General features: G+C 33.3%; 3 protein-coding genes across 3 annotated transcripts; all 3 read right to left on the bottom strand.

The window, feature by feature from the left end:
* Positions 1-1,911: 1,911 nt before the first annotated feature.
* LOC139432036 (piggyBac transposable element-derived protein 2-like) lies at positions 1,912-3,046 on the bottom strand. Its single transcript, XM_071200365.1, has 3 exons — positions 3,015-3,046; positions 2,078-2,771; positions 1,912-2,031 (listed from the first exon to the last, which is right to left on the bottom strand). The coding sequence occupies exons 1-3, from the start codon at positions 3,044-3,046 to the stop codon at positions 1,912-1,914; spliced, it is 846 nt and encodes a 281-aa protein (XP_071056466.1).
* Positions 3,047-4,326: 1,280 nt separating this feature from the next.
* LOC139432191 (uncharacterized) lies at positions 4,327-5,333 on the bottom strand. The gene is made up of 3 exons (XM_071200587.1): positions 4,846-5,333; positions 4,661-4,779; positions 4,327-4,586 (listed from the first exon to the last, which is right to left on the bottom strand). Exons 1-3 carry the CDS (start codon positions 4,878-4,880, stop codon positions 4,381-4,383), a joined length of 360 nt encoding a protein of 119 aa, XP_071056688.1. The 5' UTR covers positions 4,881-5,333; the 3' UTR covers positions 4,327-4,380.
* Positions 5,334-11,754: 6,421 nt separating this feature from the next.
* LOC111421421 (E3 SUMO-protein ligase ZBED1-like) lies at positions 11,755-12,942 on the bottom strand. The gene has a single exon (XM_023054571.2). The coding sequence runs from the start codon at positions 12,940-12,942 to the stop codon at positions 11,755-11,757; it is 1,188 nt and encodes a 395-aa protein (XP_022910339.2).
* Between the last annotated feature and the right edge of the window lie 3,533 nt (positions 12,943-16,475).

Raw genomic sequence — 16,475 nt, 5'->3', positions numbered from 1 at the left:
AACACGAGGTCGGGGAAAGTATTGCGGAAAACTCGCAGCAATACCAGGTCGGGAGAGTGTTGTGGAAAACTCGCAGCAACACCAGGTCGGGGAAAGTATTGCGGAAAACTCGCAGCAATACTAGGTCGGGAGAGTGTTGCGGAAAACTCGCAGCAATACCCGGTCGGGAGATTGGATGAAAATTTATTTCACAAAATAAAATCAAAGTCCCACAATTGCAAGACCGAAAACAAACTTACGATGAAACTCGGTTATTTCCAAAACTCGGAGATTTTTCGGTGAAGTCTGGCGAACTTCTTGAAGACGGTTGATGACGGCTGAAGACTCTTGAAGAATGTCGAAGACTAATCTAGAACGGTCGAAGACTGATCGAGACAGTTGAAGACTCTTGAAGAATGTCGAAGACTAATCTAGAACGGTCGAAGACTGATCAAGACAGTTGAAGACTGATTCTAAATGAAATTTTGACCGGCTATTTATACGTGTTCGGGGTGAAAACTGGATTTTTCCGAGTGGGGATCGTATTAAAACAAGTTATCAAAACTAAATTATAATGTGGGGGGCTAATTAATGACAATAGCAAAATTTTAACGGCGCTATCGGATGCGGGGTACAAAATTAACTAAATCCCTTTTTTGAGCGGATTAAATTGATTAAGGAATAGCGGAGTAATTAACAATTAATTAAAAATAATTATCGGAAAAATTTATAACATAATTCAAAAGATACCCTTATTTATGTGGAAAATTACAAAAATATAATTATCAAAATCGGTTAGCGTTTACGGCACTTACATACATAAACATTTTCCCGACCGCGTGTTTCACCTTAACTTCGATTAAGCCATATATACCTGAAACCGTATCAATGTTTGTTTTTGCGCAAAAATGTTTTTTAATAATCATAATGGTCAAGAAGAACACGCTAGTAACATTTTTGCAAAACAATATATTTTCCAACTTAGTGTTACAATGTGTACTACATATAGGACACTAGGCACTTGTATGAACATTTTATATACTATTTTTATTTATATTGTATTACATTTTGTATGGTAACTGATAAAACACTTAACATGAACACCTTTGTTACACTTGACGCAGCGTGTGGTACATTTGGTATGACATAAGCCATAACGTGTTTGATTTTCTTGCGGACAAACAAAGTGATATAAGCCATCGTACCGAGTTTCCGTGGTTACTTGACAAGGTAAATTTCGTTTTTTCGATGTTTTTGAGTAATGCTCCATATAAAATCGAGCAATGCGACGACGGAAGGCAAGCAGATCAAGGTCATTATATTTTTGTCGATATAGCTGGAATGCATTATTTACTGCCATATCAATGAAGAATGTTATTAGAGACCAATACCACTTTTTTCCATGTATAGCGATCCTATATTTACTGATATTTTGATCCATCCTATCTACTCCACCCATATTTTCATTATAAAGTTTGATGAGATGTGGCTGGTCAATCTGAATGCGTTTTCGTTCTGCTCGGGAGAAACGAGTAGTAGAATGTACTGGATTTATTCCAACTGAATTAGAGCACAAACTGACCACATTATTGTCATTCCATTTGCATACTATTAGCTCTTGTGATTCATCCACTCTGTAGTCGTAGAAACCCCTGCTTTCCTTTTTCATATTCTGTTTTGTTAGTAAAGGACAATGCTCGGACCTGTTCTCTTTTATCGTTCCTGTAGCTCTTATTCCTATTTTTTGCAACTCTGAAATCAATTTTATGCTAGTGAAAAAGTTGTCACAAAATAAATGAAATGGGTTCGGATTTTGACATTTTAAAATTTTAGCAAATTTATAAACAAGCTGCCCTCCCAAACCCAGATTTAGATCGTCCTTTTCTTTATATCCGTTTTTGCCTTGATACGGATCAACGTTAACAACATAGCCTAATCGTGTTGCACCACACCAAATCTTGAACCCAAATCGTATCGGTTTGCCGCGTATAAATTGCTTGAGTCCGTGGCGTCCAAAATATTTGCACATGGATTCGTCAAAACTGTAGTACTCTTCAATAGGCGCATAACATAAAAATTTCTCATTTATCATTGTCACTAATGGACGTATTTTAGCATATTTATCTTCCGCATCAAGTTCATAGTTGTTGGCTAAATGAAAATGGGATAAGATAGCTTCAAATCGATCACGTTTCATGCCATTTATTACAATTTCGTGATGTGCATCACTAGCATTTTCCCAGAACATCCTTCTTCTGGGAACCTGGGTATAGCCACTATAGAGCAAAATACCAATAAAACATTTGATTTCTTCAGTGCAAACGTTCAAAGCTCGATTTTTTTGCAGCGAATATCGATTCGTTTCCCGAACGATTTTATCAACTAGTTCTGCATCAAAAAATAGTTCAAAAAAATCTATTGCAGTGCTTGCTTCATCTGTAGTTCCTGCATTATTATTGGTGGCTTTCCAGTCGGGAAACTCTGCATTGATGTCTCTTTTACGCCACTTGCGCTTGCCAATCTGTTGCACTCTCAATCTCTTCTGTAGTTCTGCTAATGATATATTTTCTTCCTCATCAGTGTCGCTATCACTTAAATTTTCCCCAACTTCTTCTACTTCTGCTTCTTGTCTCAAAATGCTACCAGGTAAATTATTGATTGATCCTTCATCTTCTTCCGCTGAGTCTTCATCGGTTATATATTCCGTTGCATTTACGGGAGGTAGTATATATACATCCGCTGCTTTTGTAGAATTTTCTTCAATTCGTGACAACAAATCACAAAGTCTGCCCCTGTTTATATTTTTTCGTGAATAAAATATATTGGGTGTAATGGATCCGGTTCCCTGAAAGTGGGGAAAAGTTAACCTATATGCCTGCTGTCCTACATGTAGTACACCGAGTTTCAATCTACTGCAAATACGCCATCACGGATGCGTATAGTTTGAGGTTAAGTATACACATTTGTATGTTCATTGGTTTGTAATTTGTAAAAGAAAAAGTACCCAAAAAAAGAGCATCTAGAAGAACACTTACCTTGATGGTAGTGAACTGCTCGAACTCGCCATTTTTTAGAAACCGTGGTAATTACTCACTTATTCAAAACATTTAAATGCAAATGACACCTTGGTAAATTATATATAGTAGATGCCTACACATTCAAGAAACGATTATAAATTGCGTCACCTGTTGTTTTCACTGGAAAACTTTAGTAGGGCTCTATAAATGCTTGTCCTACATGTAGGACAGCAGGCATATATGGGTTTCAGTATTAATTAACGCGCACTTCAACACAAAGTAGCTTCAGCAGTTGGGCGGTGTCCGGGGCAATCCTATACGGGTAGTATTTTCCATGGATGACCATCAGGAATGAAGTAAATTAATTAATTAAGATGCGGGATAATTTTCGTTAATAATCATGTTAATCATAATCGGATCGTCTTTAGAATCATTCAACGGTTATTTCATGATACTAGTAATTGTTTGAAATCGGTTTGATTGTTCTACGATTTCTAATTCCGCATCATAAAAAATAGTCGCTGTACGGTAGCTGAACGGTAGCTCGCTGGCTGCTGAAACTCACTCGGGACGGTCGGCCTTGTTTACAGTAACACACTGATTACTGATACTTCTTCGTATTTTACTTCGTTGTGGTGTTATTTAATTGTTTTAAATAATAATTTTCAGAAACCATGTGCTTTCGGTAATTACGTCGTTCGGCGATTTTCACTAATTGCTTTTGTTTATTTGAAATTCGGTCAGGAAACGTTTTCGAAAAAAGGTTTAACGGTTTTAAATGAATTAACATGAAAATTTGAAGTTTAATTAAGGAAATTAAGGAAAATGCGAATAAAGTTGCATAAGTGGGTGGTGATAGGGTATCAATTTTTGGATTTTTCTAAATCGGGCGGAAACTGTAGGAGGTCGGGGTAATGTGGGAAGTATATTCGGATGTTATAAATTTTTCAAAAAAAAAAAATTTACAATACGATTAAAGCCACAGTTTGCCTTCACAATTTTATAAGGAGTACTAAAAAGGCTTGTGAGCGTTATACACCGACAAATTTTGTGGACACTGACGATGTACTCGGCAAATGGCGAGAAGAGGTTGAAGGGTGTGAATTAGATAGTTGTCAACGACTTGGAAGCAACAACGCATCTATTGTTGCATATGAACAACGTGACAAATTAGCCAAATATTTTTTAACTCCTGCTGTATACAGAAAAGGGCAAATTGAATATGTGAAACGCAAGTAAGAGAGAAATGACATTTGTATATTTTTGTTATCTTTAAAATAAATAAAACAAACTACTACATATTTTTAAAATAATTTTTATTTTCGTTTATTCGTACAACACTTACAATATTTTTTGTTTTTTTATTGTTCTAATGTTATCATCTTCAATTGCGTCTAATTCCGCTGCAATTAATTGCCCAAACCTTTCTCCCAATGTGGATTTTTTTATTTGCCATTGCAGCTAATGTTTCCAATATTTTGTTATCCACATCATTGTTTGCCATATTGGCACTTTTTGGTGAAGATGATGGGGTTAAATTCATTCGCCGGACTTTAGTTGGTTTCGGTGATGGCAACTCTTCAGTTGGTCCTGTAAAATTAAATATACAGTTAAAAAAGAGATTAGTTGACAACATAATATATTATTTATGTAACATAAAATACCTTCAATTACCATTTCCTCTCCCTCTTGACTGAATTCTGAATCTATTGACACTGCCAATGGTAATTCTGGCGAATCACTGCTGACACTGACTTTTCTCGCCATGTTGGTAATAGTTTTTCTATGGAAATACATCGTAGATATATATAATTAACTTGAAAAATAAATTTTTTGATTGTTTTCTTACCTTCTTTCTTGTACGTGTACATCTAAAAAATGCATATCTTCGTAGAAGGACCACTTATAGAAATCTTTTGAACCACTTCCACTGGGAACGTTTTTAATTTTCTTCCTTACTCTTGTATATTTGTCTTTCAAACTTGTCCAAACTTTTAAACAGTTGTCAGCTACATATAAAAATAATATTTAAAACATTTTAATTACTCTATATAATTGCTTTACGTGTTGAGGAAAGTGTCGTTGCTATTTCTAACCAAGCATTTTCTTTCATAATGGTATCCTTATAATTTTTTGATTTCTTATTGTAAAGAAAATCATACATTTTCACTAAGTTAATTAATATTTCTATGTCTAGTTCTACGTTTTCCATCACCAATTTTAGATGCCAAGCACCACAATTTTAATTTTAAAAAAGATACAGCTAGAAAGATAAAGATATTTGTTTTTTTATAGAAAGATAATATTGGAAAATACGAGTTTATACACTCCAAATACACACAGCTACATATTAAATACCTACATTGCATATTTTTTAAATATATTTTATTTTTCATACACTTTTACAACTCTTACAAACAACTAAATAATACAAGCAACAAGTAACTGAATTTTGAGGTTAGCTTGGTTCAGTTCTCCGCGTTTTGTTACTGCCAATTTTAACGTTAAAAATGTCCCCATAATTAACACCAATTTCCCCTATTTCTCGACGTAATCTAAACGTAAAGTTGAAATTAGTTCAACTTTACGTATGCGTTACGGGCGCCCGTAATTTATACGTAAACGTAATTCTTACGTTTGCTTATTGTGAACGTATCAATATAAAACACTGTAATTTATCTTTTAACGAATTACGTATTACGTTCTACGTGTTACGTTTATGTTAATTGTGAATGAGCCCTTAGGGCAGTTATTATCTCCTACATATGAAAATCCATATTTAATGTATTCTTCGCAGTACTTTCTCCTTTTCTGTTTTAATTCTAGTGAAGACTGGTCACCTTTAATTTTTTGCTCCCGATTTTGGGAAGAACTTGCCAATTGAAAGCTTTCTACATTAGGTTGTAACTCTTTTCTTGTTCCGCTTGCCAACCACGTATCCATACCTAAGAATTAGGAAATTAATAAATATATCGATGGTCTCAAATCAATAACACGTAAGTCCAAAATAACTTTTGGGAAATCACAAAAAAACATTTTTATATATGTATAACCGATTTCAACTGTTGAAGGTGCTCATATTTAGTTTTTTTTATTTTTATTCTTTGATTATGAAGTTGTTCATATTCATTGTTAGTGGAAGAAATAGTTTTTCTTGTTCTTTGTGGTAGCTCTTCATACTCACTATCAAAATTTAGTTTAAAAAAATTGTTTGCGAGTATTTCAAAGCTCGTAGATTTGTAACGGTTGGGTCTCCTGGTTTCCTTTCTGGTCTTATTGAAGAATAAACGAGATTTTTTTTGAAGTTCCTGAAAAACTTGTGATTCACTAGTTTTGCTTCATATTTTTCAGTAGATGTTCTGCTTTCTTCACAAACTCTTAAGTAGTCGCTAGGCAAAAAGATTTTTCTGTTCTTTAGTGTCCTATCAATGTTGGCATTTCTTTATTACCTAAAGAAGTAGGAGATAAATAAAACTAGTCATGAACAGTAAATAAGTTTATTTTTCTCTTCTTTTTTAAAACAATTACAATGACATATAAATTGCATTGTCTGTACTATCAATGAAACTATTCTGCATGGCTTCCTCTAACACATCAGAACTCTTTTTGTTCCAAACAGTATTTGGGAGGACATTGGCGTAGTCAGTACTTTTCTTGGTATTTGTAGTAGATGTATAATTTTCAGTAATAACACTATCAGGATCGGGTGATGGTTGTGGAGTGGAGCAAGCTACAGATTGAGCATATGTAGAGGGTGAACATGATGGCATACATGATGAAGACGGCAGATTAGAAAGTTTTGTATTAGTAATCAAATTCTGTATTTGTGGTTGTAGTATTATTGCCTCCCTACTAGGTAATTCTAGAAGCTCTATGGCAACATACTATCCAAAAAGTGCTTTAAGTTTCTTTAAGTTTCTAGTGCTTTTATTTCTTCCTGAGAGAGATTATCTTTTTCCTTTAGCTGGTTCTCAATTCAGTCACATACTTGGCAAGTGTCTGACCTGGGATGTCCAAAAGTCATGTTAAAGTTACTCTTGAAATAACGGACGTAAAAATCATATGAGACTTTTGGTTTGTGGGCACTTTTATCATTGGTGAACCAGTATTTGTACACGACCCTATTTGGGTCGCGACCCATAGTTTGAATACCACTGAACTATGGTATTAAACGTAGTTTGTGTAAGGTTAAATACAATAATATTTTACTACAAAATGTATTTATTGTATTATTTATTTATTTATATTATTTATTGTATGATTACTAAAACATTACTGTGGATAATAACTAGTATAGTTATGCAATGTAAGCTGGGATTGTTGATAATCGGCTGCATTACTATCCATGATAGGTGAAGGCATTGGGGTAGAAGTTGATGATGATGGATTTGAATATTGCAGCATTTGCAATTCGTATTTTTGTGTTGTTGCAAGTATATCAGTCTTCGCTAAATTTAATAAATATGGGGGAGTGTTTTTAAGTTATAAGGGCAACTTTAACCCCATCAAAAATCCATCGACCGCATTTATGTTTTTGTTGCTGGATTGAGTTTCTTTTTTTTGTTATAGCAAGTAATCCATTAATTTGGATGAGGTTGTTTGTTGCGCTACCGGTATAGAGGTTTTCTTTTTACGTGCTTTAATCGCAATTATCTTGGTTTTGTTGTTCTCATGTGGAACCTGGGAATGCTGGTTTGGCAAGACTGGATTTGACTGATTTGGGTCAACTGCATCATCAGTTGCAGGTGTTGTGTTGTAGCTTTGATATCCAGACTGATATCCATACTGACTGGTGTATGCAGATGTTTGTGCCATACTGCTGCTATATTTGCGAAGCAAATTTATCATTTCAGTTTTCGCATCGAGTTTATACAAACTCTTCCTTCTTCCTTTATGGAATTAAAATGTGGAAAAAGCGAAAGTAAAAAATTTGTAACTTTGTTCAATTTCTCAGTTAGAACTTCGTATAATTTGTTTTGTGCATCATCAACGCCATCACTTCTTTTAAGCTTCTTTGATTTAGGAATAACAAATGATTCCAAACTACCTTCGGTCTTGTATTCCTCAGTATCTGTAGATCGACTTGGCGGTCTGGTTTCGGTCAAAGGTTGTAAAAATGACAATAATTTATAGTAAACCTATTGTTTTCTTGGTTTAGCGCCGGACCCACTGGGACAGATTTTTTCCTTTGGCCGTTCTCTGTTACAGGAATCTTTTAAACTTTTCCATTTTTTCTGGAGTTCATACTTCGTCGCCTGAATGCAGAACTATACTATGTCCAAAAACTAAATATTTCAGGAGACGATTTTTTCTTTTTTAGGCTTATTATATTTAAGTATTTTAAACTACAAAACCGGTTTTGGGCTTAAAAACGGGCCAGTAATTTATTGTTATATGTGTAAAAAAAAATGGTATGGGTAATAGTTGAAAAGATGGACATACAATAGTTATGCAATTTCAAACTATGGTAAGTCCATAGCAGTGGACTTGCACTACTGAGTGAAAGGGACTTAAAATAGTTCTGATCTATACTAAAATTTAGGAAAACAATCAAATAAAATGTTGCATATTTTTAGAATTTATTCAAAAGGTTCGAGATATTTAAAAACTAAACTAGGAACTTGAATATAGTAATTTTAATGATTATTATCATTCACACTGTCAGGACAAACCCATAAACCTATAAAAAAATCAGGTAACTTTTTATATTGCAGTCTGAAACAGTCTTATCAAAAGTACAACTAAACACAAATAGCTAAAACAAAAAAAAACGGAAAATACAAATTCTAAAACACTAGAGATAGAAAAACAACTTAGTTATCATCGTCTTCTTCATTTACACTTTTATTTGTAAATGGTAATTGTTTAAAATAATCGTGATAATGAGCTGTAATTGCACCTTTGAGACAAAGATATTGCAAATGGTCGTATTTTTTTTTTGGAATTGGAAATTTGTTTACATAAACTGGTTTAAGCTCTATAACATTAATATCAATTTCACCCAAAGACTTCCTACCCCTTTTAATTAAATTCAATCTTGTAAATTGGTCTTGTTGGTAGTTTATTTTAAAAAGTAGGTAATTTGGAAATTCTGGATCAAATTGAAGTATTTTAAATTTGCTTATAAAAACTGTTTCATTTTCTGTATCCTTATCAAAATTTATAGCAATATCACTTTGTAGTTTTTTTAAATCAAACACATCTTTTTGTGTCAACTCATAAACTGTGTAGAATGGCGCCTTTCTTTTTGCCGTTCGTACTACTGAGCACCAAAGCTCTGGTTAATAAATAGGAATATTTCTGGCAGCTTTTTCGATCACACTGTGAACACTGTCCCCTTCGTTTTGTGTGTGACCGGGTTCTAGAAAAGTATGACGTATTTTGACAACGTACTTCTGTGATAGATAGCTATATAATGCAAAAAGGTATTTGTTACGGTTTTGTCCCGAACAGTTGTCGGAAAAAAAAGAAAACTCTGTGACACCTTTTTCTACATGCCATTCTACAAACTTTAGAACACAGCTACCTATTTCCGACGCACCTCTTCGTGCGATACATTCATTCCACATGAAGCACTGACATTCTTTACTAGACAAATCGTATATCGTAAAATTATATGTTGACAGCTTTAGTTTGTAGTATGATACGCCAACATTAGATTTGGGCACAGGAAGAACCTGTTGTAAATCAAAAACCGCAGAAATTAGGAGAGGGTTGTTGCGTGCAGACTCCTTGTCGTTATTTTTAATTTGCCGCGAAATTTCTTTATTGTTTAAATGGTGTCTGTATTCCTCTTCCAACTCAATTTTTTTTTCAGTCGGCATATTTTCGAAATTGTGGCACAAGTCTTTTTTGGGTACAAAAATGAAAGATTAAATTCAGTGTTAAATATCTGACGATAAATGCTTTCTGTACTTATTTTTGTTATATTATTGTCTTGGAAATATTCTAAATAAAGATAATACATTTTCGAAATATTAAGGGTTGCTGGCAAATATTTTTTTTGAGTAGAATTTCTACAATAATGACTGTCTATTGTATCAAAAGCGTTAATGTGAGTTCTAACAGAGTTTTTGACTGATTCGTCTAGTAAAGAATTCTTACATGCTTTGCCTCTTCTGTCTTCTACAACCGTGCCTGAGCTACTAATTTTTGAAAAGGCCGTAACTACCATTTGTCCACTTATGTATACTTACTTATATTCCTTTTATTAGGCTTGTTTGCCAATTTTTTGAATTTTAAATTCTCATAGCTAAAATTATAAATAGCTCATATTATGAGCTATTTTTTATTTATAGGTATATTACCTTCTGTCCTAATATCTGCAATGTGTTTTCTTTTGTCCTGCTTTTCGTGAGAAATATTTGTCCGAGCAGCGCCTAAAAGTATTACATTTGCATAATTGGATTTCTAGTTTCCTTTTTTTAATTAAATGTACATACATCTCAGGATGGATGACCTGAACTTCGCCTTTTGCCCATTTTTTTTTTCTATTATAGGTATTTTCTATTTGTTTTTTTTGTAACTATCTTTATGTTTTACTTGTAATTATATTATCTTTTTTGTATTTGTATTTGTATGGGCAATAAAGTCATTATTATTATTATTATTATTAAACGATATTTCTTTTCATATTTATACAGCTCACAACTGTACTGTCCAACAGTTTCGTCTGCGACTCGAATGCGTTGTTCCTGTGATACCTACCATTATTACGATATGAGTACTCTTTAGATTAAATTAAAAAAATATATATATTTTCAGCTACAAAGACACTTACTGTTGTACATTTGCAGAAACAACTACAAAGGTTAGTAAAAAATTGGTATAAATTATTAAACATTGTTGACTATTAATTCAAATCAAATTCAAGTAACTACTCTAAATAAAACTACTAGCACAAGTAACCTGCAGCGAAAGTAGTATTCTTGCAGTTTCAGAAGCTATCTCTGATGGCGAAAGTTTTCCTTGCACTGCATATTTGCCATATTCCTTATTTTTTAACTTGGGATGTTTTTTAACGGACTTTCGCAGCGATCTTTTATTTTGATATTTGTCGATATATTTAAAGAAATGTTGTCCAACCTGTCCATGCCCCAGCCTGCTGTATAGCACTCTTTTGCCATGTATAGCCTATGGCGTATAAACCAAATGATATATAGTAGGGCTCGGAATTTTAGTCGTATAATTTTCAATTCGAATAATTGGAATAGTCGAATAATTTGAATATTTATTAATATTCGACTAGTGAAGTAGTTGTCGACTAGTCGAATAGTCATCGACTAGTCGAATCGTCGAATTTTTCAAATATTCGGATTATTTGATTAACAAAACGTATACTACTAATTTTTCAGAATTTCAGGAGAAACAAATAAACAAGTAAGAATATGTTTTTCCTCGTTAAGTTAAAAATTAATACAACAATAAAGAGAAAAAGAAAAATGTATTAATAATATAATAACGTAATGACTACAAATTTGCACTTAAAAAACAAATTTTTTTTACATTGTCTGATTTTAGACAAGCGCTTTTCGCGTTAACTACATTACCAGCTTTTGAGAAGCTACGCTCCGATGAAACTGATGTCGCAGGAATAGAGAGATAACGTTTTGCATACTTTGACAATTTCAGATACTTATTTTCATTGTTTTTCCACCACTGCAAAGGACACATATTCTTTTGTATAGGGCAGTCTGAATAATACATATCAACGTCATTTAAATCAGCTGCTGCTGAATTTTCATTTGGAAACAAAATATCAAACGCATTTTTTTTTAGGGTTATGATTCATTTCATTTTCTGTATCTTCCAAAGTTGACTGTAAAATATTCTTGAAATGTCGTTTTGTTTGAAATAATGAACCAGTAAACCGTTCTTTATTCTTAAATCGAGGATCTAAGAATGTACTTAGGTCAAAAATTCCAATTTTTCCTCCAGCGGTGACGGACACATTACTTAATATATTTTCAAATCTGGATTGAAATTCATTCTGTAATAAACGCTGCAAATTTTGTAATAATTTAGGCTCATCTTCCTTAGTTTTTGAAATAAAATTTTCCGCTAAGGATTTTAAAATGGGCACTACAATTGAAATGGTTGGTTGCGACTCTGAAGATAACAGTGTAGTAACTAATTCAAATGGTTCCAACATTGCAATACAATACTCCATAGTAATCCATTCCTCCTCTTCCAGCATCAAATGTCCGGCTTGTATTCTTGATGTAATAGTTCTGTCTGATAGAACACTAAGTATAGCTTCACCTTGTTCAACTAATCTTTTCAACATGTAATATGTGGAGTTCCAGCGCGTTCTTACTGCTTGAATAAGTTTATGTTTTTGCAGTCCTAGTTGTTCCTGCTTAGTATTCAAGGCTGTTGATGCTATATATGAATGTTTAAAATGGGAAACAATGCTGCTGCACTTAACTATTAATGGCTTAATGTAATCAGCGTCTAATACTTTATTTAAAACTAATTGTAAGTTATGTGCATAACAAGTAATTGCATCAACGGACATTTCTTTAGTTGCAGAGACAATGTTGGCAGCGTTATCATGCACAATGGCTACACATTTATCATTAATTTCCCACTCATTTATAATATTATTTATTTTATTTTGTAAGTTCAATGCTGTGTGTCTATCTTCCATACTTTCAGTTGTGATATTACGTGACACTTGTACCCAATTTTGATTTATGTAATGACAGGTTAAGCTGATATATGATTCAGTTGCCCTTGATGTCCAACAATCCGTGGTTATGGCAATGTGTGGCACATCTTTTAATTCTTTGATTAGGCTTTGTTTTTGAATTTCATAAAGGGCATCTACACGTATTTGGATAGTCTTTGCTGTCGGTGTTTTGTAAGTGGGACAAATAAATTTTAACAAATTTTTGAATCCACGATTTTCAACAAATGACACTGGTAGTGAATCAATGCAAATCATTTTTGTTATTAGTTGAGTTATGTCCTCTTCTCTTTGTTTGGAAATTTTTTTGGAAAAAAAGATATCGATTTTTGTTTGAACCGATGAAGTCGAACTTGTTTGGCTTGCTGACTCTGACTGAGTTTCGGTTTCCAGTTCATCCGATACTTCGGCGCTTACTAAATCTGATGTTGTTGACGTACTACAAAACAAAAGTTGATTTAAGCAAGGTCTATAAGTAAATATTTTCTTTATAAACAGAACAAGATGAGACATTACAAGAAAGAATGGATCAATAAATTGTATCAAATAAACTACATATCGGTTGATAAATTTTAATAAATAATATAATATTTAATGAACATACCTTGTAATTTTAGAAATATGCTTATTTCTTAAATGATTCCACAAATTACTAGTTGTGCTGTTTCTAGTAGCATTATAGCTGCAAAATTTGCACTGCACTCGAGTTTCTTTTCGGTCGAAATATATCCAAATTTTGCTACGGGTAGTACTCATTTTCAACACAAAAATTATTTCACTGAATTAAATTGAAAAATTAGTAGCACAAATCTAACCTCCGCCACACCACAAATAATACTAAACAAGTCGGCTGGGCAGCGTAGGCTTTATATCGACTTGATAAAAACAAGTTCCAACACTCACAGGGCACAGACATGATTGTCAGGGCTAACCGCACTACAACTATTGAGTGTTATTAGAATAGTCGAATATTCAAATATTCGACTATTAATAGAATAGTCGACTATTCAAATATTCTACTGTTCGGCTTATAAATTATGAAAATTATTCGAATTACGAATATTCGACAATTCGACTATTCGAATTATTCGAATACGATTCCGAGCCCTAATATATAGAGACAAATGATATATGTCTATGAATGTACAGTTGTCACAGTAATTAATTCGAGTGTATTCAAATCAGTTGCTTTAAATTACTAATTAATTTAATGAAAATTACCTGTATTATAACCAAGTCCTGTCACATAAGCACGCGTCTGAAACGAACCTCTCTGCGTTAAGTTTAATCTTTTTCCACGGTTTAGCTTAGCTAGTAGGGACATGTATAACTCTGCCTTGTTATTCGTTTCATTGGCAACTAATTTATGTGCTTTTTTTAATAAATTATCTAATGCACCTATTAACAAGACAATATATGAACTAAAGTTTCAAATCACTTACTAATTGTATTACTAATGTTGTTAACTGATTGAAGACGTCAGTGTTAACGATACCACTATCCTTACAAGTATCTAGACAAAATTTGTGGTTTTCGAAAACATGGTTAACGGTGTTCGGCAACACTTGTTTCAGACGTACCACATCTCCATTGCAATTATATATGGCCCTTTGAGCACACTTTTGTAATTCCTTTATTTTAGGCATGGTAAGTCGTTTTCGAAAAAACATTTATAGATGTGTCCATTTTTATAGAGTATAATGATTTACCATAATTTTTTATGGCATGATATTTTTTTCTATTGCGCCGTAATACGATACTTTCCTTTGAATTTGATAAAAGACACTTGAATCCCCATCAGCTATAAATTTAAGATATTTAATACCATGCATTTCAATACTTTTCGAAAACCCTTCTACGATTATATCGGCTTCCATAGCTGATGAGAATCCTTGCCAATTTTTAAAACACATATTTGTAGGAGTTGTATTTTTATTTTGCGCACGTGCGCAAAGTACATGTATATCAGATTTATTTACAACTCCAGATGCTGCGTTGTAATTGTGTCCATAGGATCTTTTACTCCAACCACCATCGCAATATACAACTATCCAAGGTGTTCCTCCAGCATCGATATCACCAGCATCCATGGCTAGGCGGCATTCATCCTTTCCTGCTGCATCCATTGTGCTCCACAATTGATCCTTCCATAAACTTCTGAAAGTTCGTTCAATTTTACTTAGAAAATTTATACTTAGTTACCATAGGTATTTCTAATCTGGATAACAAATGTAGGTAAGATCACTTTGAGTGTATGTTCCACCATTTACAATTGTACCCCATACTGCAGACACATTTCGCGATATTGTCTCCTTTTTATGTGTAGAACATATGAATTTCTCATGACAACTCTCACATATTAAGGTTATATCACTACATAATGCATCGCGTTTCTCTTGGAGTATTATAACTTTTCCAAAAGTGCATTTTTTTAAATGTTCGTATTGAATCTTCAATATGGATTCAGTAAAGAACTGAATATTTACTATTCGGTTCCCATGTAAATTGTTTGGTGGGCTTTAACATTATCCTTTTCAATTGGTATTTGATGGTTCATTATGCTAAAATTTGTAAAACCAAAGAGACAGCAGAATGCATATAAGTGCACATACTAATATAATTGATTTATAAGTTATTATTGATACCTATTGTATTCTGATGTGGACATAAAATGTTCGCCAATGTAACTCCAATGTAGTGTAAACACTATTAAAAAATGTCTAAACTGACGTCATTCTCGTCGAGCCGCTCGACGGTTGACCATCCACGATCGAACATGCTCGGTGTTGGGCTCGAGTTGGCCGTAGCTGTCGAGCCGAGCGCCCAACCCAACAAATCAGTCGAGCATGTTGGAAGCGCGTCCATCGACGGTCGAACATGTTGGCCGAGCCGCTCGGACCTAACATGTTGGCCAACATGTTCGACCGTCGATGGGGGGCTTAAAATTCGTTGTGAATTTTCTCAGTATGTCCCATAAAATATGCAGTTTCTTCAGAATTTAGGTTTAAAATTTGCATAACAGGCAATTTGCTTTCTTAATCTCTTAAAAGAAATATTTCTAGGATTTTCTAACTGAGCCTTATCAGCAAATTTTCTAATCGCAACATCACCTCTTGCCCAATGTTCACTATTAGGATATGCAAACAAATACGGGTTGGATTTTGATACAATATCTGTTGTGTGTCTAATCTGAATAATATAGAAATAAGTAACGGGGTGTACGGTCCAGTTTTAATTAAAAAAACAACTTTTTAAAAAGCTAATATTTCGGTTATGTATTGTAACCTTCTTCAGAGCATTAAAGTTAAAGATAAAGTTTACTTAACGTAATTAACACTTACTTGTTTTTTGAAACTAACAATTGTAGAATAATCGAAAACCATTATTAAATTTAAAGGATCAAAAACTGAGCGAAACCATTAACAAAACTGGGTGAACCAACAAGCGTACAAGATGTCTGACAGGTGTCTGACCAACCTCTTTAATATAAAAATAACATGTGTTTAAGACTTGAAAAAACTTTTAAATCACTGATACCAACCAAAATTGTGAAGAAGAAACTTACAAAATTAAACAGTTGAATTAAATAATTATAATAATTAGGTTTATCTTTAACTTTTGTTAATCTCAATAATGAGACATATAAGTGTTGTAGAGTTGGAGGAAATAAAATAACGGTAGGCTTACTCCCCTTTTCTCCCGTAACGACTCTTTTATACTGCTTTGTTAATTGCTTTTCGGATTCAGATAGGGAATTAATAAATTCTTGCTGATTCTGAGAGGATACGTAA

This window comes from Onthophagus taurus, chromosome 11 (genome assembly GCF_036711975.1).
Source record: "Onthophagus taurus isolate NC chromosome 11, IU_Otau_3.0, whole genome shotgun sequence".
Classification (NCBI taxonomy): domain Eukaryota; kingdom Metazoa; phylum Arthropoda; class Insecta; order Coleoptera; family Scarabaeidae; genus Onthophagus; species Onthophagus taurus.
This window is presented reverse-complemented; position numbering and strand designations above follow the sequence as displayed.